Source organism: Eupeodes corollae, chromosome 2, assembly GCF_945859685.1.
Source record: "Eupeodes corollae chromosome 2, idEupCoro1.1, whole genome shotgun sequence".
NCBI classification, from domain to species: domain Eukaryota; kingdom Metazoa; phylum Arthropoda; class Insecta; order Diptera; family Syrphidae; genus Eupeodes; species Eupeodes corollae.
The window spans coordinates 110,362,208-110,389,461 of NC_079148.1; the positions used below are offsets into that span (position 1 = coordinate 110,362,208).

A 27,254-nucleotide genomic window follows, 5' to 3' on the forward strand; every position below is an offset into this window, starting at 1 on the left:
TTAATTTTTTGAGACAAATTGGAATGGAATTTAAAAACAGTAAAATACAAATTATTTTCCAAAAATAAAGCACATAAACTTGCTGGGACTTCTTAATCATCTTTTTTTTGTGCATAGTTTAAATTATATTTATTTAAGTTTTTTTTTGTTTGCTATAGTTTTATAGATTCCAACAAACCGTATATAGGTTGAAATAAAATACATTATGCAAATTAAAAAATTCCAATAAAATAGATTTAACAGCTATTTGGCATATAGACTGACCTTGAATTTTGGAGCCTACGCATTCTAAAATCCCAATTTCTAATGTCTGGTATAAAAGCAAATTGGAAGATGCGAATTATTTGGAGTATTGTTTTTGCTTTCTCAGAGGAACCATCAAGCATCATTGAACTCAAAATGTTTAAACTTGTAAGTTTTATTTTTATAATTTATATCTACATACATATATACATTTTATTCTTTCTTTTTTATTTTAAAAGGTCTTAATCTCAGCCCTTTTAGGTTTTATAACGGCAGCGGATATTGACAGAGCTGCAGAAGTTCGTAGCACCATCAATGATGCTTCTGATGCTAGTGGAAATTTTGCATACTCCTTCGATACCACGAATGGAATAGCTGTTAAACAGGCTGGTACCGTTGGTGGTGTAAGTGGTGCAGCTGAATGGGTGTCACCGGAAGGAGTTCCAATCCAACTGACATATACTGCTGATGAAAACGGATACCATCCTTCAGGTGCACATTTGCCAACTCCACCACCAATTCCAGAAGCTATATTGAGAGCTTTGGAATATATTAGGACTCATCCACCACCAAAGGTCGATGTAGAACGTATTCCAATTGCAATAAAACCATTTAGGGGATAATTGCAAGCAATTATGTAAATATAATTGAGTGTAAATAAATGAAAATGAAAATAAAAATATATGAATATCAAAGTTTAAAAATATTATAGAAGCAAAAATTATGTTCTTTTTTGTATCAGCCAAATAGCCACTACGACTACATGGTGGCAAAACTATATCCATTTCACAAAACTTTCCATGGTCAATTTGCACATTTGTTTCACGAATTCCATTTTAATGCCCTTATTTGATTGTGGAGCATTGCCATGGACCTTATATTTCACGGCGCGGCGCTCTAAGAAAAAGTCTAGCGGTGTTAAATCACAAGATCTATGTGGTCAAATGTGAAATTTAGTCGTTGCTAATTTCTAAGCGTTATATTAAAGCTTGTATTGTTCCATTCTTATTCACCGAGTTAAACGCTTTAGATGAAAGCCTCGAAAGTGGCAGCTAAACAAATATTAGGCTCTTATTGGAAACCCCTTTACATTGTATATTTTAAGGAGTAAGCTACTGGGAATTGATAAGTACGTACGTATACTTTCGGTTTTGGTCATTAAAGTGAGCACAAGGCCTCCCAGTACACCTCAGTCGTGCTGGACGCATCTTTGAGCTATGTATGCTGTGATTGCGTTGTTGCCACTTTAAATTTGTATTTTTGTGAGTGCATAATCTAACAGCGAATGAAATCGGACCGAAAGTTCCTTAAAATAGCGCGTTCAAACAAATAAACAAAATCTTGAGCTTTACAATATTAGTATAGATTAGTACGATATCAATTAAAAAAAATGAGTGGGATGCGACCCACACTGATAATTTCCCATCCCATCTATCGATTTGTCCTACTTAAAAGTTTGTAAGTTTTTGCGTTTTTTTTTTAAGCTGTCAGTTAAATTATTAAATTTAAAAATGTCCAACAATATTTTACATATAATGAAATAGTTTGATTTCAAAATCTATTTTTGTTATCGAGATTTTTTAGTCGTTAACCAATTTTTACCAATTTTAGCAGCATTTCTTAAAAGTTTTTATTTCTTGCATAGACAAATACAAATTGAATGAATGAAATTAATTTGAATTCAATGTTTTTTATTGTTAAGGAGATATCGAGAATCGAATAACAATTTTTACCAATTTCGCGTACAATTTTGTGCAGATGTTAATTTTTTATGAAAGAACTGCGTGTAGGATTTTTATAAAAAATTTATGGAATGTTGAAAACAATATTTTCTGTGAGATAAAATTAGTTTGAATCCAATATTTTTAGTTTTTAAAAAGATATTTGAGTCGAAAGTAAATTTATACCAAGTTTTAGTAATGTGTTTTTAGGTTTTTATTTTTTGTTAAAAAACTGTCAATTCGATTTTTCTCAAAACTTTACCAAATGTTGAAATCAATATTTCTTTAAAAATAAAGAATTTTGAAGCCATTATCTCAAATTTTTGAGAAGATATTTGAGTAGAAAATCAATTTTTACCAACTTTTAGTAGGTAATGTTTTTTTAGATTCCATTCGATTTGATTTTTCTCAAAATTGTACGAAATGTAAAAAACGATATTTTTTCGTTGCGCAACATTATTTTGGAAATAAAACAAGTTTTGTTCGTTAAATATTAGAGGTGACAAATATTTTTTTCAGTTTTTTTGATTAATAAAAAACCGTTATTTGGATTTTTTTTTTCAAAAACATACTAGTTTGGTATCACGTTATAATTTAAAATTTAATTCAAGTCTCTAGCGTTATTGGTTCGTGAGATATTTTGGGTTAACCAAAATTTTCATCTTTTTTTAAATTGCTATGAGAATTGTTTCTGCATTATTATCTGTAAAACGAAATTTATTTGAAGTCGATATCTCTACAGGTACTGACGACAAAAAAAAATTCCCAAAGGTACGGACGTACGAACGTACGTACACACGTAAGCACATACATTTTTAGGAAATTGAAACAAGAGAAATGTCAAAATTTTCAATTCGACAAATCTACTATCTTATAAAAACGACGACTTTTAAAAAACTTGACATATCATAATTATGTACTCGTTTAAATTGAATTAAAAGAACATTAATCCGTACTAAAACTTAGAAATGTATATTTAGATCCATTCTTTGTAAATCAAACTATTACTGCCTGCAAGTTTCTTTTATTGATAATATTAAGATATTTAGATATTAGAAAAGTTTGTTCATTACACCGTATATTTGTTCATATAAACTTCACTAAGTATTATTATTATTAATTAATACTATTTACAATTTTAGTAGAAATAAATGTACACATAAACTCATTGACTTGAGATTTGCAGTAAATGCTTCATATTCAAAAATAACAGCCATAGCGTCGCATCAAATAATTTTCAAAATAAATCCATAATAATCTTTATCCAATGGATTAGGAGCCAGTTATAGCTATCATTGAAATCGATGCGGAAAAATTATTGAATCGATATTTGACGGTGTTTTCCTTTGATTAAAAATGAAAATTATTTACCGATGGATCGGAAATCACACAAAGAATTTTTTTTGAGCAAAAAAAGTATATTTTTCGGACGGAAATTAATTTTCCTGAACAGCTGATACTTTTATGTTCAAAAGTGAAACGAATCGTTCCACTGATTTGTGTTTCAATTTCACACAATTGATGAAAACCAATGATAGCTATAACTGGCGCCTTAAAGGCTCATTTGTTTACAGTTGAGCATTCTTATTTCTTGATTATTGATTGAGTTAATCAATCACATTCGATTCATTGATCCAATTGAATTACACCAGAAGTTTTGATAGTTACTTTAAGCCATTATTCAATAAAGTTAACCATAGTTTTATATTTACTGTGCAAAATATAGGAACAAATTAAACCCTCGGACTTAAAATCTCATATTTAAATTTCACTTAAATCCAGGGCGAATAATAATTATATTATCAAAGTTGCTAAGATCCATATACATATATGGGGCCAGTTATAGCTATCATTGAAATCCATCCGGAAATTTTTTTGAATGGATATTTAACTGTGTTTTAATTGATTAGAAAATTCTATAATGATTTTATTGAGAAAAAAGTTAACTTTCCCATTTATTTTTCTTTAAAAATACATTTTTCTATTTTTGTGGGCGGAAATTCATTTTCCTAAACCACTGATACTTTCAAAGTTCAAAAGTGAAACGAATCATTCCATTGATTTGTGTTCCAATTTCACATAATTCCAGTCACAGTTTTCTGTAAGAAAAAGTTGTTCGTTGGATTTCAATCAGGAAATTATTTTCAATGACAGAAATTTTGAATGAAGGATATAAACGATCTGCCAAAAAAATTCCAATGATTGGTTTCGATGATGAAAGTCAATGATTAACTCAAAACGTCCCTTATTTGATTTGGCTTTAAAAAGTATTAATCTCAACACTGAAATCCGTTGAATGTGTTGATTTTCAATATTGTAGAATTGTCAAAATTAACTCATCGGATTCTGTACTCTGTATTATTATTAAATCGCGTTTATAAATACGAGTTCCCCAAATGCTGAAAATGTTCCTTTTTTTAATTTTATTTTTCGTATGTATGAATTCAATTAAATTTTATTAAAATTATGAATAATTTGGAAATAAATTTAAAAACAAAATCATTGAAATCCCCAAAAAAAACACAAGTATGGCAGCACTAAAACAAAAAAGAGGGAAGAAATGTCAAAACCAACTATTTTTAAGTTTTTCATGTGAAAAAGTGAACTTCTGAAATTAGTTTAAAATAGAAATTAATGTTTCCTCACTCTAAAACTGCGATAATTATTGTTATTTAATGCATATACCTATCGTATTGTACATATCATATATCTTCCCAAAAAAATGGACGCAATTCTATTCGAAAATATTAAATATATCGACATGCAGAAAGTGTATAGAATATCTTTAAAAAAAAAATCCCAAAAGATTGATACAGTTGAAGTATACCCTTAAGTAACATTAGAAAATTTCCCCCAAAATTCCCAAAGGTAAAAAACCCACGTTACATGGCAATATTCTCAATTGTCAAAAATTAATTAAAAACTGACGTTTATCTGCACTGCCTCTGCGCTTTGAGTTCGATTTGATCACACTGGCCTGGTTGGTGCCCAAGTCCAAGAGCCGCTAGAGCAAGACCACAAATTCTATCTTTACCTTTTTATTCATCAAATCAAGAAAACCAGAATTCGTAAAAAAAAGTCCCACGGCAAAATTTCCTACCATATATTCAATGAATTGCACTCATGTAGCTTTAGTAGTCGATTAAATTTTTATTAAAAAACAACTTGGTTTTTCTGTCTGTCTCTGTACCGTGCTCCGCGGTCGGTTACACAAGTGCGGTTCGGGCTGCTTGCTATCAAATCCTACTCTGAAAGAATTGAAAAAAGAAAAACCAACATTTATAATTTTATTACCTAAATATACCTTATTTGTGTAAATGTTTTAATTAAATATAAAATCTAATTTCAACAAAACAAATCAAATTTAATTTCCAAATAAATACCTTCCACAAGAAAAAAATATATAAAAATGTTCAAAAATACAATTCTAATAATTTTCAGTCTGCTGTTGTGCACGCGAACAGTGTTTTCCCAATGGGGTAAGTTTTTTCTTTTTTTTTTTATTTCGGAAAATATCGTGTCAAAATTTTATAGTTCAATCAATTTTCTATAAAGAAAAAACTATAAAATTTAACATTAAAGAAACTATTTGATTAAATTGTGGTCTCAAATTAGATAATATCAATGACGACGGGCAATTGTAAGCACCTCGTTACATAATTATCTGCAGATATACTCGTAGTATCAACGAAAGCAGAGTGTTGTCACCTGGACTTACTTATCATCGCAAGAGTTATCACACTGCTATGGGTACTCGGCTCGGTTGAAATAAATTTGCGTAAAGTTAAAAGCCTAACCCCTAGAAAAAGAGAGAAGACCTGGCAAAAACAAAAATGCGAAAGGTCATCGAAGGCTTCCTTCAATTTATGCAAACTACCGGCAAGACAATCTTTCGCCATTCTATCGATATCTTGTGTCACGTACACCAAGAACTGCAAAATTCATCCCTTCCCTGTTTGCCATCGGCATTAGATATCTTGACAAGTGCGTCCCACAACCAACCGGGAAATCAATAATAATAAGTTATTGGTGGTAAACAAATCCAACTACACGTCGACGGATGAATGGATTACAAAAGTTATCAAACCATAACCGCTAAGTGGTACTCAGTTGTTGGTAGGAGAGTAGAGACCATTAGTTATGAATTGTGATTCCTTTGAGAGTGAGATAAACATTGGTAATCTTATCTTACTCTTATTTTTCTTTCTAGTTTTTATTTTGCTTCTTTTTGTTTTTGCATTAACCTTGCTTTCACAACTCGTAAGTCCGAAACAAATGGACACATAAACAATATACCTTACGTACCTACCTTATATATATAAACTCACCATCAAAGGTAGCCAAGTGGAAAGTCGCAATAGATTTGCGTCGCTAGTTTGCAAGCCTAGAGTGTTGATTCCGTTTTAATGTTCTTGTTTTTTTACGAAGTTCCTACGCTGCGTGCGCTGTGAGGAAAAATAAACTCGCTATTTGTTGCCTATTAGTGAAGCTACAACAAGTGTGTTGATGTGTCTATGGCAAAATTATTTTATTTTTTTGCGTATCTTCCACGTGGTGAATATTTGCGTAAAAAGTTCGATATAAAAGAACTTGTTCGTACTTCGCAGATTCGTGAAAAGACCAAACATAAACCACTATATCTTGAGTGAAAGCAAATAGAATATTTAAATCTTTTTCTAGTAGATTCTCTTATTTAAGGTAGAATATCAATAAATTTAATGTTTTAGATTTTTAATGAGAGTGGGAAATTCCTTGGTTTGATCGTGGTCGTGGGTACTAGTCCGATGACACACTTAAGAAACTTGTTTTGTGATTCCTCAATTTGATTCAGTTTCAATGACCCTATAGTTGATTTGAAGATATTTATATACCTACCTGAGTGAAGTGGAGTTACGACGGTACAGTTCCACTGAAAATATGCAGTTAATCAGCATTTTACTATTGACGATTGTAGGATAAGTTGACAAGCAAAAATTGACACCCAATCGCTTTAATTTTGCTTAAATTTCTTTATTCCGCACATCTCATAAACTGTGAATACACATATTTAGATACATATATACACTTTTTTATAAAATTTAAAAAAAATCCTATTTTTGGAAATTATGATTTTTCAAAGCCAATAAAATATAGTTGAAAGTCATGTGTCGTCGATCTCGGATGTCGATGCATTAAGTGTTAAAGTATTCACCTAATAATAGCAGGTATAGAAAAATAAAGGCTTCCTAGTTTCTTAGAAGTGCTGTGTTTTCATTTAGGAACTCAATTATTCAATAACATATTACTCACTTTCCTTGAAATTCATACCATTATCTTTAAAAAGCATTTTATGATCTTAGATATTACTGTTGCGGGTTCTTCATCTTGAACATGAATATGTGTAAGATTGATCTATGCTCAGTTCAAATTCCGCCTTTGCAGTTCTGAAGTCTAGTGAGTTTTTTCAAAGTCTTTGGTGTTGAAAATAGATAGGTAGTTCTTCCAATTTTAATAACAAGGGTATAACCAGTTCCATTCAAGTATTAAATGTAAGGAATGATGTTCTGATTTCTCATAGGTACAAGGGGTTTCTGTTTATATTTTGAATATGTAAAATGTAAATAAAAATGTGTTACACCAACAAATCAATATCGTTTCATAGAAAAGTTAAAAAATTAACGTTTATATGAATCGTGTTTTAATGAATCCTGGGTTTTCTACAAAAGACATGTGAATGGAATACAAATTAAAACATATCTATTTTCTTTAATCAATGAAAAATATTGTAGTGAGTAAAGTTTGCTTTTAAAACCAAGATATCGATTTACAGATATGTACATTAAAATAGAAACACCGAACAGTGTTTTAAAAATTCAATTTTTTATTGACTTAAAAAGATTTTTTTTCAAGCTTTGTCTTCATTTTTTTCTTTTTTTTCTTTCAAACTAAAATTAAATTTATTAATTAAAATATTTTAAATTCATAAATGTAAAAACAGAAACAAATTTCGTGGACATTAAAATAGATACAAAGATTTAAAAAAATTAAATTAAATGCAAAGCTATTCTGGATTTAAAAATTATTTTGAAATCTGGTAGCCTGGCCCTTAGCTTTGATTACAGTGTTACATCTGTAGGACATTGAGTCAATAATTGGCGGCATCTGTGAATTGAAATATTGTACACCTCCTGTTGAATCATCCTCCACAGTTGGGCGTTATTTTTTGTTAAAAATTATAAATCTCCCCCAAAATGTTCTATGGGATTTAAGTCAGGCAATTGGGATGGCCACTCCAATACGCTGATTTGTTGGCCTGTAAAATACTTTTGAGCAGATTTGAATGTGTGCTTAGGATCGTTGTAGAACGCATTGGAAAGGTATGTTCTCGTCAGCATAAGGTGGCATCGGTTCATATTTTGATCCATTTTACCCTCAACCAAATGTATTGTTCCAACGAAATACCAAAAAAATTAACCCCAAAGTATGATACTGCCGCCACCATTCTTGACCGTTTTCTGGTTGTATTTGGGATTCATTTCCTTCAAATTAAGTCTTCTAACGGTTTATCTGCTATCACTTCTGAACAAATGTATCTTTGTTTCGTTCATCCACAAAACATTCCTCCACTTTTTGGTTCTTCTGGCCCACTCTAATCAAAATGATCGTGGGTGAATTTAAACCGAGTTGTTACATTTTTGTTTTCTTAGAAAGGGTACCATAATTGCGATCCTTCTTAGCAAATCAGCTTCAACAAGTGTTCCACGAACAGTTCTCGAAGTTATTGGAAGCTGGAGTTAATTTTTTTATTTCCCTTGAAGACTTGTAAGGATCTTTCAGTCTTCTTTTGGGGCTGTTTTGCTTGGTTTTCCTCTCCGTTTTTTAGCTCTCAGCCGTCAAATTGCTTTTGCAATCAACTTGAGATATCTGCTCATTATTCTATCCATTTCCCTGACAGGTTTTCATTCACTTCGTAGAACTAAAATTATAGCTTTCTTTTCTAGTGAACAATGTTTACCGCAAACCATTATTTCCTTAGAATTAATTGTAATATTATTAAAATAATTTGAATTTACTTCCTAAAGTGAACTTATTGTTTTATAAAAGTAAAAAAAAATATTGAAAACTAAAATTGTTGATATCAGTTAAATATTAAGGTCAGTGTTTCATTGTGTTTCTATTTTAATGTCCACCAAAAACACAGTCTTACCTAAGAAACGGTTCATCTCCAAACAATTACCAAGAAAAAAAACCATGGTATTTTACATAAGAAAGTCTAACTTTTTTTTTTGATAACGGTTAAAACTACTTCTAATGCATGTTGTTTTTTTAATTTGGTTTTACTCTAAGCAACTGTCTCTGTGTCTATTTTAATGTCCATATCTGTACATATGTTCTTTTAAATGGGTACACATAGGGAATAAAGATTTAATATATAGGGAAGAAGTAACAAGGAATTAAGATTAATGCAATGGTCCCGTGCTTTCACTTCTCTGAAAAAGTGTTTTATATTGCGATAAACAAAACCTGAGTACGTTTTAAATTATTTTGTTCGTTTACTCTGATTAACGAATTTGATACTTAGTTTAAGTTTATTTATTTAAACTATTTACATTTTCGATAAGTTATATTTGTTTACAGAATCGATTTTTTGTTTTGCTTTGGTTTTTTTAAACAATACTCAAAATTAGACTTTACTATTACATATTAAGTATTTAATGCACTAATATTGAAAACTTGGTTCCTTATTTTTTCAAAAATCCAATTTTAACTCATTTTGTTTCAAATGTATTCAGTATGGTTAGATTAGGGCTAGGTTAGGGCAAAGTGGCTGTCCAAGATGGGAACGGACACACTTAGGCCAATTTAATAGCCCATTGTGATACCACATGAATGAGGCTTCCTCCTAAGCTCAATGGAACCAGTTTGATTACCTTACGAAACGTGAGAGGCTGATTATGCTGATATGATTTAGATCGTTAAAGAAGAATTCTCCTAGGTAATTCTTGCGTTTTTGAGCCAGAGCAGGGCACGTACAGAGAAGATAAAGAATTGTTTTCTCCTCTTCCTCGTCCATACAGCTTCTTCAAAAGTCATTTGAGAATACGCCTAGTCGCGTGGCGTGCCTTCCTATTAGATAATATCCGGTTATGACACCTATTGTAGAGCTTATATGCGATCTGCTCTGCAAGCACCTTGAACGTTTTAAATCCATTGTTGGCCAGATGTTTTTGGTGACCTAACACGTGGTGATGTTGTTCCAACTGGTGCCTGCCCTCATCACGGCGGCGTCTTGCAATAGCAACAGTTTACAAGTAGCGACTGGTATGCCAGTATGTGCCAAACGTGGTAGGATGGGCTGCACTGTACCGTTCCTGGCGTTTTCATCTGCCTTACAGTTACCTGGAATGGCTCTATGGCCCGGCACCCAGCAAAGGTGAATATTAAACTGTTGTGCCATCTCCATTAGAGATGATCGGCAGTTATGGACTGTTATAGAGTTTGTAGAGACAGAGTCCAGAGATTTGATAGCTAACTGACTATCTGGGAAAATACGGATATCAGATGTTGACATCACGTTTTCTTTAAGCTAGAACAAGACTTCTTTTATCGCCAAAACTTCCGCCTGGAACACGCTACAGTGATTGCAAAGGCGGAATGAGAGACTTAATTTTATTCGTTCAGAGTACACACCTCCACCAACCACTTCTTTTGTTTTTGAACCATGTGTATAAAAATGGATTGACCCATCTTCCAGGAATGTCCTATCCTCCTAGAGAGATCTGGGAGCTATAGAAATCTGGAAATTGCTGTCGTATGGTTACCGAACAATAATGTTTGGCCTAATACTACACCTAAGTACTTAATTTCATTTATTTTTTAAACTGAAATACTACCAATCTTATATCGCTGTAATCACTTCTCTTATTTAGCACCATTAGTTTTGTTTTTCCAATTTCATAAGCCACTGATTAATATTATCCAAGTCTTCTTGCATTTTATTTTTAATATTAACATCGTTATTACTGGGCATACAGTAGTACCCGTGGCATGATGGTTTGTGCGTTGGACTGTCATGCAAGGGGTCTTGGGTTCAATCCCTGCCTGTGCCACCTTAATTTAAAAAAATTAATTTTCGCGGGTACTGCCTCTTGCGAGGAATTGACAAATCCTTCAAGAGTAATTCTTGTCATGAAAAAGTGCTTTCTCAAACTAGCCGTTCGGATTCGGCATAAAATTGTAGGTCCCCTCCATTCCTGACAACATTACTCGCACACAGGAATGGTTGAGAGTTGTAAGTCACTAGGCCCTGGTTCACAACGGACTGTTGCGCCACCCCATTTGATTTTTTTTGATTACTGGGCATACATGTCATCATCCGTAAACAGAGCTAATTTGCTATGTTTTATAACACTTAAGATCATGTACATAATACTCGTATATAAATAGTAAGTTAATGTAAATTAAAATTGATGACATTTGAATGGTCAAAAATAAAGTATCCTTGTTAAGAAAGCTCCTGAAAAAAGTCGTTTTAAAGTAATAAAATTTCATTAAAGTGCTTCAAAAATATTTCGAATTTGGTAACTAACCAGTGTGCTTCCACAAAAAATCAAAACAACTGAGTAAGTTTATGCTATTAAGCTAAAAATAGAATTACCTATTTTTCTTTAAAGTTAACCTCACTAAATGAGCAAAAAAAGTCTGCTTGAAATATCACCCGAACAACAACGAGAAGAAAAGCGCATAAACATATCACCAACAGTATCTTCCAAACCTACAATGACCGCCCCCAACAAAATTACTACAGAGAATCTTGTGCAGATTCTGCGTGACAACAACAAGGAGCTTTACCAACAGCTGCCTTCGAAGGCCGACTTTCTGGAGCTCCACGCCCAAATTATGGGGTTGAAGCAAGAGAACAATCGCATCTCAGCTAGAGTTCTTGAGTTGGAGAGAAAAAACAATTTGCTCGAAGACCAATTTCAAAAATTACTGCAAAAAGGCACGGAGTCTAATGTCGTGGTACATATGCCGGCGGTTGGAGATGCTGATTTGACTGAGAAAGCTAAATCAATCTGTGCTAGCTTGCTTTCATCTGCAGATGTTTCCGATATTGATTACGCGCGTCCAATATCAGCTAAAGATTCCCGATCAGCAATAATAGTTGTTAAAATGAAAAGCCGCAATGCAGCATGGACAGTTCTTAAGAATGCGAAGGATTTAAAGGGATCTCAAATTTACATTCATAAAGATCTCCCATACAAAATGCGATGCAGACGAAGCCATTTGGTTCCAATCCACAGGTGCTTGCGTGCTAATTTTCCACAAGTTAAAGCTATGCTCAAAGACGATAAGCTTGCCAAAGGCAAAGAGAGCTATTTCTTCAATCTGGGGACGTTGTATAGAGAGTAGGTTTGTGGACCATAGCGCAAAGATCTAGATATTTCGGGCCACTGCTTCTTCCATCATGATGTATGGTGCTCAAGTATGGGGTTGCTGGCAGTTTGATGTTGTTGAAAAGTTTCAAAGATATTTTCTTAAACGCATTTTTCGGTTGCCCGCCTGTACTCCAAATTACATGGTGCACCTTGAAACTACAATGCCACCGTTATTCTTAAATACGCTAAAATTACATTTTGATTATATAATGAAGCTGCTGGAGATGGATGAAACAAGACTACCCAAATTGATCCTCAAGTCGATAATTACTTTAAGAGGAAACCTCGTCAAAAAATGGGAAGAAATAGGCGTTGAGTGTGGAAAAAGGTTACAGATTCAACCAGGTATCGGACCCACTATTCTGAGAAACATGTTTCAAAATTTACTGGGTGGTGTAGCGCGCTCAGCTTACAGTGGTTATACCTTGGAAGCTCAATCTTCTCAGTATAGGACGATATATAGCCAGCTAGACTACAACTTACAAGGAAGCTCCTACTTCTTAAACAGATTACCGCTTTCAATGATAAGTACGATATTTAAAGTAAGAGGGGAAATGATCAACCTTAACTACATTCCACATCGTCCGGCCCTACCTATTTTGTGCGATATTTGCAACCTCAAGGAAAGAGAAGATATTTATCATTTTATTGCCAGTTGCCCGATTCTAAGTGAATTTCGAGTCAGATTCTTCGGTAAACCCATAATGACTATGAGCGAAGTTTTATGTATTTTGAATGGAAGTCTTGGTTGGGAGAAATTGTATAAATACACAACGATGGCACTGAATTATAGAACCCGAATAGTCAAAGGCGACTTTTAAATTTTATTTTATTTTTCTATTTTAGTAAGAAATGTATAATATTGTTATGATGTCCTTCTGGTAGACAGCTTTAAGCCAAACCATATTAAACTATGAAATTTTTTGTAGATATAATTGAAATATTATAAATAAAGTTTCTATAACTAACTAGTAAATTAAAAGCGTTCCTACAAGCGAACATTAAGGGACACCGTAGTGTACCTTTCTGAATTTGAATTTCTTTGATCTTTCTTTCATGGGAATCTATTAGAAGAGACACAATGTCTTCACAGAAATGCGAATGAGATGTTTTTTGAACATTGCTGATGGATCGCCCCTTTAAACTTAACCTAACTTCATTGAAGAAAGTTGTTTCGAGTTAACATTTTACTGATTCATTTCTAGAAAGTATAAATGTTCCCGAAATTAGTTTAAAGAACTCCATTTACTTAACAAAAAATGGTTAAGTTTTATTATTTTTTTATGTTTAAGACTTTTTAAAATTATTTTTTTTTATGACAAAACTAAAGTAAAGTGAGAAGTTTTTTTTTTTTAATTTACCGTCACCTACAATGATTTGATCAGTCCGTTCCATATGATCACAAAACGTTAAAAAAAGACTGCAATAATTATGGCAATATGCCAGTTGTTGAAAACACTACAAATAAATGCTTAAAAAGCTTTGACACTTAACAATATAAAAATAAACATATGCAAATAATGTGCAAAGATTATGTATCACATAGACAATATAAGATCGAAGTGTTGTCGAAAGCTTAACTTCTTACTTCAATCAAGGTCAACCAAATAATTTCAACACAAAAAGAACCTTTACCTATATTTCATTATTGTTTTTCTCGAGCAAAGCTAAAAACATACGAATTTGTTTGTACATATGCATAAAGTAAACTTGCGTAGTAAAGAATCTTATCATCTGATAAACGACCACGACAAAAAAACGAATTTAGTTTATTTAAATTGAATATACCGAAGCAAAACAATTCATTCTCATCATCATAGAAATAAAAGGTATAAATACAAATACAAATGTTGAATGAATAGTTCTTATAGTTGACTGACACACAATACATAACATGTAGGGGTAGACCATCTATATTTTTGTTGTCTACTTTTAAATTGGGTCCAATTAAATTTCTTTAAATGTTTTTTTTTTCTTCTTTTGATAGAGAGATGATAGTATTTATTTTATTTATATACCTAGTAAGTGAAATACATGACGTAGTGAAGGCGTCAGTATTATAATCACGTGCTTTCGAATAAGAGCCAAATATTTTTATATTGAGAGTGTCCCATTAAATCAGAATAAAAACGATTTTTAAATCAAATAAAACCCAAAACTATATTAAATTATAATTATCTGTGTTATAAAATGCAATTCAAGGAATTCCCACAGAAGTTTTGTTTACATCTACAAATCTGATAAAAAAGATCGATGCAAAAAAAATTAAATTCCATTTCAATTACAAATAACATCTCGTTTCAGAATAAATATTTAATGTGTTTGGACATTGAAAATTGACAACAACAATACAAAAAGGGCAAAAATGTAAACAAACTTGCATTTGGATTACATTAAATTGATACTACGGTTGACATCGTTTTAATGTCTTGCTTAATCTTGACCTCTATAAAAGAGGGCGCCACAATATGGCTACAAACAAAACGATCGATGGCCGATCATTGTCGTCGTCGTCGTCGTAGTGCAAAATAAAACGTTTGCACTCATCACTAACGACGACAACGACGACGAAGATTGTGAATATGTATAATGATAATTTTTAAATATAAACTGACGTGTGTTTAGATTTGGATTTGTTTTGATTATCATGATCACATTTTTTTTTTTTGAAAAATTCACCATTGGAATTTTAGTTTGTTCTGTGAAAGATCAAATTTTTGAAATGAAAACTTATTTACATACATTTCTGAAGGAAGTGCAAAATCAATAATTAATTAATTATGAGATCTAGGTAAATACATGTTTAGAATTAGTCATTTTATCATTATTTAGTATAAATGACATTCGTAGAAATAGTAGGCTTGAAAATTAAGTTACGGATACATATTTTATTCTCCAATAAATGGTAACAAATAATGTGGAATTCCCATACAACTTTAAGCTTCATATAAACAAACACCTGTTTTAAGGCATGAACAAATCTTTAATTAATTTACATAAATAAATAAATAGTGGTTGAAGTAAATCGATTAGTAGATTTCAGGTAATTTTTCCGATATTCCTAACTAGAAATTGGTTTATTTAACAAACAACTTTCTGCAATATTTTATGAATGGTTCGAAAAATAGAGAAATAGACTTTATACGACTAAAAATTATTTAGTTTTAAAAAGAATTGTTTGTGGACTTGTGGTAAAAGAGGTCAAGGTTCAATCTTAGCTATCGGTGAACACTTGTTGGATTTTTTTTATATAATTTACAGGCACTTAAGGGGTTGTTAGTACCTTTTATATGTTTATATTTAAACACAGTGCGAGCGAGCATTAGGAAAATAGGGAAGGATTTAAAAGCAGATACCGGTGCACATTGGTCTTAAAGTTCTTACATCAAAATGGGAGGGAAAAACAGAGTTGGCTATAGCATAGCTAATGCTAGGTTGATGTCAAGTTAGCACTACACTTTTTGATTTTGTTAAAACTAAGTACGCAATAAGTTGACAATTATTTGTTGTAAATTAGTTGTGGAAAGAAAAAAATTCCAAACATTTTTTTTACTTTCATTTTTTTTTTAAAAGGGGGTGTGTAGTGAGTTAGTGAAATTAGAAAGTGGATTGAAGTGGTGCTAAACTATTAGTTTAGTTTATTGGTAATTGTTACTAAAACATTAAGATAAATCTTATTAGGTAGTGAAAGTTTATGAATAAATAATATATGATAACCTTTTAAATAATAAGTTACAATTGTATATAATATAAACTACTTACTTACTTACTCAAGGTGGCGCTACAGTCCTGTGTGAACTAGGACCTCACCCAACAAACTTCTCCATCTAGCTCGGTCCCTAGCTAGATGTCTCCAGTTTCGCGCTCCAAGTTGGGTGAGGTCACCTTCCACTTGTGCGCGCCACCTGATCCGCGGTCTTCCTCTACTGAGTTGTCCTGTGGGTGCGGGTTCGAAGACTTTCCGGGCCGGAGCATTGCTTTCCATGCGCTCTACGTGACCCAGCCATCTTATTCGTTGGACTTTTACTCTTCTTGCTAAGTCTACGTCGCTGTACAGCCCGTACAGTTCGTCGTTCCATCTTCTCCTCCACTCCCCTTCGATGCATACGGGACTGTAGATCACACGAAGAACTTTTCTCTCGAAGCGACCCAAGGTGCTTTCATCCGCTTTTGTCATGGTCCATGCTTCTGCACCGTATAGCAGGACGGGGATGGTAAGGGTCTTATATAGCAAGACTTTGGTCCCTCGAGAGAGAACATTACCACTCAATTGCTTTCTTAGTCCAAAGAAACAGCGGTTAGCAAGAGTTATTCTGCGTTTGATCTCAGCGCTGGTGTTGTTTTCTGCGTTTACAGCGGAGCCTAGGTAGACGAAGTCCTTGACTACCTCAAAGTTACGTCTGTCGATTGTGACGTTTTGACCAAAACGTCGGTGTTGTATATAATATAAAAGTGATTTTAAATAGCCAAAGAAGAAAAGTATAATAAAAATAAATCAAAGAAAAAAACCTAGGCAAAAAACTTTATTGCATCTTTACTTTTGGTAATTATTTAAAAAAGTAGAAGAAATAAGGGGTGTGTAGTGAGTACGTGAAGTTAGCCTTTTTGTTTGTTTGTTCCACATTGTTCGGAAGTTTTTTTTTTTTTGAAAAACACCCAACAATGGAGGTCCTATACAAGAAAAACTATTTTTGACCTAGCCCCTTTTCGAAAATCGATTTTTTGAAAATTGTTTCAGGTTGTTCTGAACATCGTTCCAAATTTTTGGACCTCTATGATCAACATTTTAAATGGTAAATGCAAAATTTGAAAAGTCGTGAAATGTATATTTTAAAAGATATTGCCCCCGAATTTGTTTTTCAAAAATCCAAAAAACGTCTTTTCATTTTTTTTAAAGTCTACATTTTAATAAAACATGAATAAGTAAGTGTACAGGAACCAAATATTGGTTTATAAACTATAATTAACGCTAATGATTAACTTTCAAAAATAATCTCGATATCTTTTAATTTTGTTAACATTTTTTAGATCTTTTTTTTTTAAGAATTTAATAATTCCAAAAATGTTCCAAGTTAAATTTCCCCAAAGATTCATTCCAAATATTCAAAAGAAGATTTAAAAACCGAAAAAAAAAAGTTTAACAGAAAATCTTGTTTCTTGCGTTGGTATTTTATTGATGGGCTCATGGTTGACACTTGCCAAAATTAATCTCAATATAAGGAAGATGAGTTTTGAATATGGGAAAAGAGCCCAGAACAAGGATAACACGATTTTTCGACTTAAAGTGTTTTTTCGGTTTAAAATCTTCTTTTTAATATTTGAAAGTATGAACGCTGCACCAAATATTGAAATATATTTCTATATTTGTCTCGTTTGATAAACACATTTGGATTATTATTTCAGCCAGAAGAGTAACTTATTAAAATAGCCACTTGAGTGAATGGGCAGGGTCAGACAACATAGGGGACTTCATTTACAGTCAATTGCAATCTTTGACCGTAACTATTACCTAAGGCAACTAGTTAGTTAGTTTTCTAAATGTAACAAATTTCAAACTTGGACCTTTACTTCACTCACCTCTTCCTTCAATTCAATGAACAAAAACTATTATTGCCTACAAAACACTCCTCAAGCAAGCTAGAAGTCCATCACGATATGTATTTTGTGTTGTAAAGAAATATTACTTATTTCTTTTCCATTTTGACAGGGAACCTTTTAAAGATATTAAATGGAAGTTAACAGAAAATAATAAATCACAGTAATGAAGTTCAGCCTTCAGTTAAATGAAAAAAAACATGATCAATTGTCATTTTGACATAAGTTGACTTGACTTGATAGTTAGGGAGATTTTTCTTAAACTAACTTTCCAGTCAATTTTCCAATAAAGTTGCCTTAATTGGAACGCAATTTTTTGGAAGCTGCCCAATGGGAAACTAAAAACTTGCCTAACTTTCAAGACCCTTATGTCGCCTGAACGTGCCCATTGTTAACAGATGATCCTGACCGATTTCGGCATCACATCGAAAAAGTGGACAAACCTTTATTTTCCGAATTATTAAATTATCTCATAAAAATTAATTAAAATAATTGAATTATTTTTATTATTTTTTGTAATCTAATTAATTTTGTTATACTGGGGCACAAGACAAAATGTCTAAAAAAGGTAAATAAAGGGTAAAGACTAATAAAAGCTTGAATGCTTTAAAAAATGCGGGATGCTGAAAAAAGTACCTGTTTTTCAAATATGATTTTACACTATACATTTTACATTGCCATAACTTAAATACTGCCAACAGAGAAGCGTAGGCTTATGCTAATTTGTATGGTAGTAGTTATAAAAGTAGAAGTTTTAAAGTAGTTCTGTGGATCCAAGGCCCTTTTGCCTACTCTGGGGTTCGCGGAAAACTCGTCGGTGGACGTGGTCTTTATATATTTCTGATTAATAGTAGGTAGGTATTTGATAATTGAATGAAAGTACTCTACGACACAAAACATCAAACAAACCCGATGAAAATAAGCTGTTATAACCGTTATTGGAGTAGTCTTTTATAGGAAAATTATTTTTGCTGCAATTTATTGATTAAAATTCAAAGTCATACATCTATTTGAAAAAATTGTCAGGCATGTGTTTTTTTTTAGAGGCATTCACCACTCTGGTATTTGTCGTTGTCTGCCTCCGTTTGAACTTGCAAAAAAGTGTCTTGTCGTCAAGTAGATATCATTTTTGTTTGAAATCCAGACGCTTAAACAGAGACACAGACTCACGAGAACTTATAACAATCTCAAACCTTTTTTTTCAAACAGCATATCAATAATACCAGTGAACCAATTATAGTTCAAACGGACAGAAAAACCTTGCATGAAACTGAACGTGCAGAGCAGATATATCAATTTTAATTAACAGACTATTGAGTTTGATTTATTTTTCATCGCTAACACTTTGATGAATGCAAACGTACATACATATGTATGTATAATATATGTGGATTGACAAAGAAACTGTCATTTTTTTTCTAATAAAAACTAATTCATTGATGAATTTAAGTTAATAGTAAATATGTAGATAAAAGATATGCCTATGTACGTTGTTCTAGAACATGTGGTTAAACTTATTAATAATACCTGAAAGGTTCTTTAACATACATACATACATAGGTAATACATATTTATTTTAATTTTTCATCTTAATGAAATCAAATACCCAAGGCTTTCTTAAGTCCATAGTTTATTTATATATACATATATTTATATGAATTAATTCATACGGCAATATGAGCACACTGCATAAATTACTGAAGTGTTTTTTTACTTCCGCTAGTAGTGGTTTTTGTTGATTTTGCAAATTTGTAATAATATACATATTTAAAGATTTAAAAATTAAACAAAATTAATTTTGTATTAAAAATACACGTTATTTTATCCCTGTGAGAACCAAAGTATTTATTGTTTGTTTGTTTAAATAAATTAATTTAAAATAATAATTGTGCTTGGGCAACGCTTTTGGAAGACAACAACTATCCAATCCATAGAACAATACATAGGTACATATATCTAGTCAATTAATCATTTAAAAATATAGTTCGTTTAAAGTTAATTTTTGTTTGTTATGTTTTAGAGCTCTAAAAAAGAGGATCCACAATGTTTACACTATGGATTTTTAATCTTTTTTCACTAGGTCAGTGCCACTAATTTTTTCATTGTTGTTTGTTGTATCTTTTCCCAAACTCACCATCTATGCAGAATAGTTATCTTCTTTTAACTTGCTATGTGTACATTGATGTACATAATAATAGTTTTTCATAAACACGTAAAATTGACATTTTTGTCTATTATATATTATACTAGCTGACCCGAAATACGTTGTTTTGTCATATAAATAATTTCTAGAGAATATTTTAATAAATAACTTATTGTAAGTGTGTAAGGATGTGGTATGTAATTGGGAGAGAAATAGAGCACTGCAAACGGTTACAAAATATAAAAATAACAACTCACCAAACATTTTTTTTTAATTTATTAAAATTAATTCTTTAAAATTGAAAACATATCGCTAATTATGACAATACTATAAAAAAACAATATCAATCAATAAATGCAACGGATATTGTACAATATTTTTTGTGATTCCATCTTTCGCCAATACAAACAATTTGGATGGTTTTCCGACTCGAGGGCACGCCGTGTGAAAAAGATGAAGTGCTCAAATCTTAGCCGCAGACAGACATCGTTTGGCCTTGATAGTCCATTGCAAATGACAATCTTATTATAAATTAAAGACGTTTGAATTGAATTGGCACATCTGTGGGTATAATAGGGATTCGCGGAAACAATATATTCTCACTTTGGAATTTGCCATTTAGAGAAATATGGCTTCGATAAAATTTTTCATTAATTTTTTAATTACTAATCGCGTACCGTTGCAAAACAGTGTTGGGTTCAAATTACGAAGCAAAAATACCGGAGATCCAACTTTCAGTTGTAAATTATGCGGTGGCATGCCTCGTGAATCCAAAGAGTTCAAAAACTCATTTGGATAATTTACAGCTTCAGGAGCATCACAAACTGTATCAATAAATTTGTATATGACACCAACTCTATTTAACTATTTAATTTGTTGACATCCACATTTTTTGCTGCTAAAATTGGTCTTTCTGCCAGCCACTTACTTCCCACTTCAGGAAATATCTGGTCAATGAGAGCATCTAGTCAATCAAGTAGTAGTAGTGGTAGAAGAAATCTTTATTGATTGCATAATATAATATAACAATTGTTTTTAACATAAGATTAATGTGGTTTGGCCTCAGGCCGTCTACCAGATTGACATTTTTTTAATTATATTTTTAATACAATCTAAATTTTCATAACTTTGTTTGCTGTTTTTTTTTTTGGATTTTGCTTTAAAAATTGCCTTCAATAATTTGTGATCTATATCTAAGCACCGATACTGCATATCTATATAAAACTTCCCAGCCTAATTCGCCATTCAAAACGCACAGTACTTCGTTTATATCCATAGAATTTCTGAAAACAGCTCCTCAAGTCACCCGGGCTAATGTCAGAGTGAATTTTATTATAGATGCAACGACCCCAAACTGCTGAGTTTGCTCTTTTCGCCTCGGACAACTTAAACTGAAAGTGTTTTTTTCATATTAGGTTTGGGGTGATCAACATAACTAGATATTTGTACTCCCGTGCAATTTTAATATTTTGACCTTGGTATTTCCACTTTTCATTCCGAGAATATCTGCCGCCACCACAATACCGCAATAGCTTTCGAGTCGGTTAATCATTTTCTGTATTCCATCAACAGACTCCGCCAGGAAGACTATGTTGTCGGCAAATAACAGACATGCCATGTCTAGTCAATCAATAATCGTGCAGAAATCGACCGGTAATTTTATGGATCCAGTTTTATCTGAAGTGACTTTTCCGTCGCATATATCTAACAGTTGTTTTGAAAATGTTTCAGCGGATGGGTCTTGAAGCATTTGAACACGCATATTTACTTTCAGTTGTACTTTTTCAACATTACGCAGCCGCAGTGGCGATGATTTTAAGCACTCGTTGATCTCATTAGCCTACTTTGGAGTAACAGAGTACCGCCAAATAGTCTGCCGTTGTTTTTTATAACTTTCAACGCCCTGTTCAAGGCCTCCAGCGAATGTTCGTGCATTCATCCGAGATGATAATTTTAGACTGTGGATGATAGTTTTTGTTGCACACCGCGCCTGGGTTATTTTGAATATTTAGTGGTAGTTTAAATACTCAATGGGCTGTTCTGTCTCCATCCAATAAAGTTGCCGTATTCTCAGAAGATGCAACAGCCAATGCGATACCATTACTTGATCGTATTTTAGGAAAAATTAGCTTTAAAGAGTGTTTGCCAGTTCCACCTGGTGCACCAAAAAAAAGGAATTAACCTTGTCTTGCCGAAACTGCAAGCATGAAGTGGTCAATTCAGTGTCTACTAAATCAGATGCATTTCGATTCGGTGAATGCATACCAAAATGACTGAGTGGTAAGTTGGCAATGATAACGCAGACATCCTCAATAGTAATCAATGCTTCATTGTTCATAGCGTCACTGAATACTATCTTAAGATCGATGCACCGAGTACGATGTGGATGCAATTGAACCATAGCACTTAGGAATTTAAAAATTGATGAAAACCTATTCTCATTTCTACTGAATGTATATTCAAAATTTCATTGAAATTGGTTAAGCCGTTTCGTAGGAGTATAGCAACTAACAATATGACAGGAGCATTATATATATTAGATTTATTGATTGTGCTGAGGCAAGTTGTCTTCTTGAAAAAGTTAAAATTTAAAAACTAGGAACGAATTGACAATATTACATTTACATTTTATTTCCAAGATATGAGATGTTTTAAGTATTTATTTGCATTGCTGCAATTGTTATTATAAATGCAATTGTTGCATAATTTATATATATTTTTTGTTTGTTTATTTTTTGGTTTAAAGTAGAACGTAAAATTATTTTCGATCGTCATTGGAGTATTAAATAAAAAGTTCAATGTACAGTAATAATGTTCTCTTAAAAGAAAAAGAAACAAAATCAAATTAAATACCCAATTACATTTTTGTAGTTCTTTTTTTTTGTGTTAAAAAAAGTTTCGTAAACTTTGCTAGCAGATTCAAATAAAATTATGTAGGTAATAATGTAATGAGAATGACTATTCATTGACCTTTCCAAGGTAATAAAAAAAAAAACAATAAAAACTCTGTCGATAATATAAAGTTGTACTTATGGTAAATATATTAAGGGGGGAAGATAGTCTCAACTTTTGGCAAAGAAGTAGATATAAATAATATTGTGTGTTTCTATTTTTTAATTTTATTTTAAATTACAAAACAATAACATGGTGCGAATAATGCATTTTTGAATTTTTTGTTTGTAGTCATGGTGTTAAATATTTATTTTGTTTCGTGTTTTTAATAATAAGAATGGAAACTTATCGATTGTGTGTGCCAATATTTTTTTTTACGAATAGGTATAAAAAACAAAGTTACAATTCAAAATTAGCTTGCACAGCGAATGCAGTGCTGAAATGGAAAGTGAAATAATACGCTCTAAAATTAGGTTTTTTTTCGTTACACAAGCAAAACAATACCTTTTTTAAGAATTAAAACGTATTGAATAATAAAATAAATAAATGTAAAAACCAAAATGGTAAGATTAAAAAAGTTAGTTTCCATCTTCACCTTTTTACCAAATTTAAAAAAAAAATTTGGATTGCGATTTTCAAAACCCGTTTTCCATATATGTATTGTTAATGTAATTTATCTCGAATCATCAAAGAGAAAGCTGCTGTACGGTGACTTTTAGGACTATGTGTATACACATATGACTTGCTTTCGCGATTGACAAAACAGTTTGACTTTGATTTCAAAGCTAAAACTTAATTTGTATATGCATTATGAATGTATAAGTTTGTAGGCCTTATTTCCTAGTTGCCGTTGTCGACCCCATAATTCTTAGGCTGAACTCACACCTGAATAAATGTGAGCTACAGAAACAAAGAGATGAGGTGAGATTTTTTTATTTTCACAGTTTTCTTTTGTTTGTTAAGATTGCTAGATTGAATTTTGAAAATGTCAAACACGTTTTTCTTAAACTCACCATGAAAATACTAGAAGTAATGATTTTTGAGGCGTTCCAAACCTTTAGACCGAAGACATATTCATAGTTCGTTCATAAGTTCTGATTTTGTCTTTGCTAAATTAAACTTCAGTTTATGTTATTCATAGACAATTAAAACCCATTTTAAAACGATAATCTGGAGTCTAAAAATAAACACAACGGAACCTATGTTTAAGTTGTTTCAAAATCTATTAAACGTCAAAAATAAACAAACTGATTGAGTAAATTAAGTTACGAGACACTGTCAAGTTTATGATTGAACTTTTGAATATTATAGATCGAAATTCAATGAAATGTTTCCTAATATTTGCGTGCTTCCAAGTCTTAAAACCACCATCCCGAATTCATAACATTTCTCAACTAAGAGGAAACAAAATAGTTTAAAGGGTTTTAAAGATTTGGCTCTTCAGCTAACGAAATTAATTTTGTTACCCTCTGCAAGCCATTTTGTATAGGTTTAAGTGAATCTTTTCAAAATTGTAGAAGATTATGCCTTAAAACTGTTTCTTACAAAACAGAGCTGGCAAATTCTTTCTGAATAGCAGCTGTTTATAACCTATATGTGAAAATAGACTCGGGTTTAAAATATGACTATGAATAATGAATATGCCCCATAACCCCTACCTGCGTTCGCCCCTGTTTTAACTGAATCACGAATTTTATCCAAGAAAACTGTGGTACGGCGAGTGAAACTATAATTTCTGATTTCACAGTTTTATATAAAAATCCAATTTTATTTACTTAACTTAATCTATATCACAATTATAACAATTGATAGTCTACGAGCTTATCTACGTGTTAACTGTAGGGCGAATCATCAACGACCGACTGTGTTTAGTCAAACAACTAGAAAAATGGTAACTGTGCGTGTGCAGACTGCGGAGAGCTAATTACGATATTAAGCTTATACTACATTAAGTCTGCAAGCAATCATTCAAGTAATGATGGTGATGATTTCGGAGTCATAGGGTGACCACTACATACTCCCCTTCCAGCTGTAAGCGTCCCGAAATTATGTAAATTAATTCATTAAAAAAATTCAATCAAAAAAATTAAGCGAAAGTTACTTTCTTTCTTCCAACCGAGTTTGATTCATTTGCGATGATATGCGCAGGTTTCAATCGGTCAATTGAAACTGATATGTTTTTATTATTTATGTCAATTATGAATTGCTTTCGTAGTTTACGAACTACTTTATATGGTCCTTCATATGGAGCGGATAGACCAGGCCTGACTCTATCAACTCTAAGGAATACATAATTCGAAGTATTGAGTGATTTGGGTACATTTATGTTTGACTGTTTAGAGTTTCTAGTAGCTGTGGGAATTGCAGATTGCATCGTATGACGGATTTGGTTGACAACATTAGATGGATCAGTGTTTTCGGAGACTTTTGTAATGAAATACTCTCCTGGAACTTTAAGAGTCTGGCCGTATACCAGTTCTGCCGCTGAACAACCAAGATCCTCTTTGACAGCTGTTCGTATGCCGAGTAACACAAGAGGAAGCTCGTCACTCCAATGTTGAGTGTTTCCTCGAGCAACAATCGAAGCTTTTAACTGTCGGTGTAGTCTTTCCACCATTCCATTGGCTTGAGGGTGGTAAGCCGAAGTACGAATTCTGTGAGAGCCTAACATGCTAGTTATCGCGGAAAATAATTTGGACTCAAACTGTGTACCTTGGTCGGTTGTGATTTGAGCTGGAACACCGAATCTACTAACATATTCTTTGATAAAGGTTTTGGCGACGGTGGCAGCGCAAATATCAGAAATGGCATACGCTTCTGGCCACCGCGTAAAACGATCTACAGTAGTGAGCACATATGCATATCCATTAGATGGGGGGAGTGGACCCACAAGATCCATATGGATGTGTTCAAAACGTCCAGTTGGAATGTTGAATGTATCATGTTTTGTTTTTGTGTGCCTATGAACTTTTGAACGCTGACATGCTACGCATGCCTTTGCCCATAGGTTACAATCTTTGTTCATGGCAGGCCAAAAATATTTTGATACCACCCTTTTACGAGTGGCGCGAATGCCTTCATGTAAAAGATTGTGTAACGAGTCAAAAATAAGTCTTCGGAGACTTTGAGGAACAAATGGACGGTTGGTGCCTGTACTTGTTTCGCACCAAATTTGTTCGTTAGTAATCGGTGTTTTGACAATTTCGAATTTTGTTTTCGAGTTAGGTTTTTTGTTTCCAGAAATGAGTGATTTGAGCTCGTCATCAGTTTCTTGTAGCTTTGAGATTTGTTTGAGATCGAAGTTAATTGAACTGATCTCTTCAGAGGGGCGTGAAAGAAGATCAGCTACCACGTTATCCTTACCACGAATGTGACGAATATCACTGGTGAATTGGGATATATAATCCATATGTCGGGTTTGACGTGGACTTCTTTCCGATTTTGACATTAAGGCATTTGTTAAAGGTTTGTGATCGGTGAAGATCACAAATTCTCTACCTTCAACAAAACACCGAAAATGTTTGATTGCTAAGTAAACACCCAGCAGTTCACGATCGAACGCTGAAAACTTTTGTTCAGAGGGCTTCAGTTTCTTTGAAAAGAAGGCAAGAGGCTGCCATTCGTTTTTGTTGTTTTGTTGCTGCAAAACAGCACCTACAGCCATATTTGACGCATCCGTGGTAATGCTTAGAGGACCGTTTTCTGTTGGATGGGTCAGCAGTGTAACATTGGATAATGCCTGTTTTGTTTTCACAAAGGCAGCATCGCATTCCGGAGGCCAATGAAAATGGTTTTTGTCTTTTTTTCTTTTCTGTAGATTAGCTACGTGAGTATGAATGGGTGACAACAATTCGGCGAGATTTGGAATGAATCGATTATAATAATTAACCATTCCAACGAACTGTTGGATTTGTCTGATCGAAGTTGGAGGGGCCATGTTCATAATTGCCTCTACTCGTTCTTGAGATGGAGCAATTCCATACTCAGAAATAGTATGACTCAAAAAATTTAAAGTCGATGCTCCAAAAACACATTTTGAAGGATTTAAACTGAGGCCATAATCAGAGAGTCTTTGAAAAAGAATTCTAAGATGTTGTTTATGCTCTTCGACGTCTTTGCTACCAATTAAGAGATCGTCTATGTATGCAAATACAAAATCAAGATCCTGCACTATTGAGTTTATGAACCTTTGAAATGTTTGGCTGGCATTTCGGAGTCCAAAAGGCATCCTTACAAACTCGA

General features: G+C 32.6%; 2 protein-coding genes across 2 annotated transcripts in view; both read left to right on the plus strand.

Moving 5' to 3' along the window:
• The first annotated feature begins 253 nt into the window (after nucleotides 1–253).
• Nucleotides 254–964, plus strand: LOC129948531 (pupal cuticle protein Edg-78E-like). Its single transcript, XM_056059571.1, has 2 exons — nucleotides 254–411; nucleotides 483–964. Exons 1-2 carry the CDS (start codon nucleotides 307–309, stop codon nucleotides 864–866), a joined length of 489 nt encoding a protein of 162 aa, XP_055915546.1. The 5' UTR covers nucleotides 254–306; the 3' UTR covers nucleotides 867–964.
• A 3,974-nt stretch (nucleotides 965–4,938) lies between these two features.
• The window catches only part of LOC129948529 (protein cueball), a 39,299-nt gene continuing 16,983 nt past the window's right edge, over nucleotides 4,939–27,254 (plus strand). The window contains exon 1 of the mRNA XM_056059566.1: nucleotides 4,939–5,443. Coding sequence (XP_055915541.1) covers nucleotides 5,374–5,443 — 70 coding nt within the window. The 5' untranslated portion in view covers nucleotides 4,939–5,373. The remainder of the gene's footprint in view (nucleotides 5,444–27,254) is intronic.

Excerpts from the sequence above, each read along its gene's own strand:
- LOC129948531 (XM_056059571.1), top strand. The coding sequence starts at position 307 with ATGTCTGGTATAAAAGCAAATTGGAAGATGCGAATTATTTGGAGTATT. Across the intron at positions 412-482 it reads AACTCAAAATGTTTAAACTT|GTCTTAATCTCAGCCCTTTT; the intron begins GTAAGTTTTATT and ends TTATTTTAAAAG.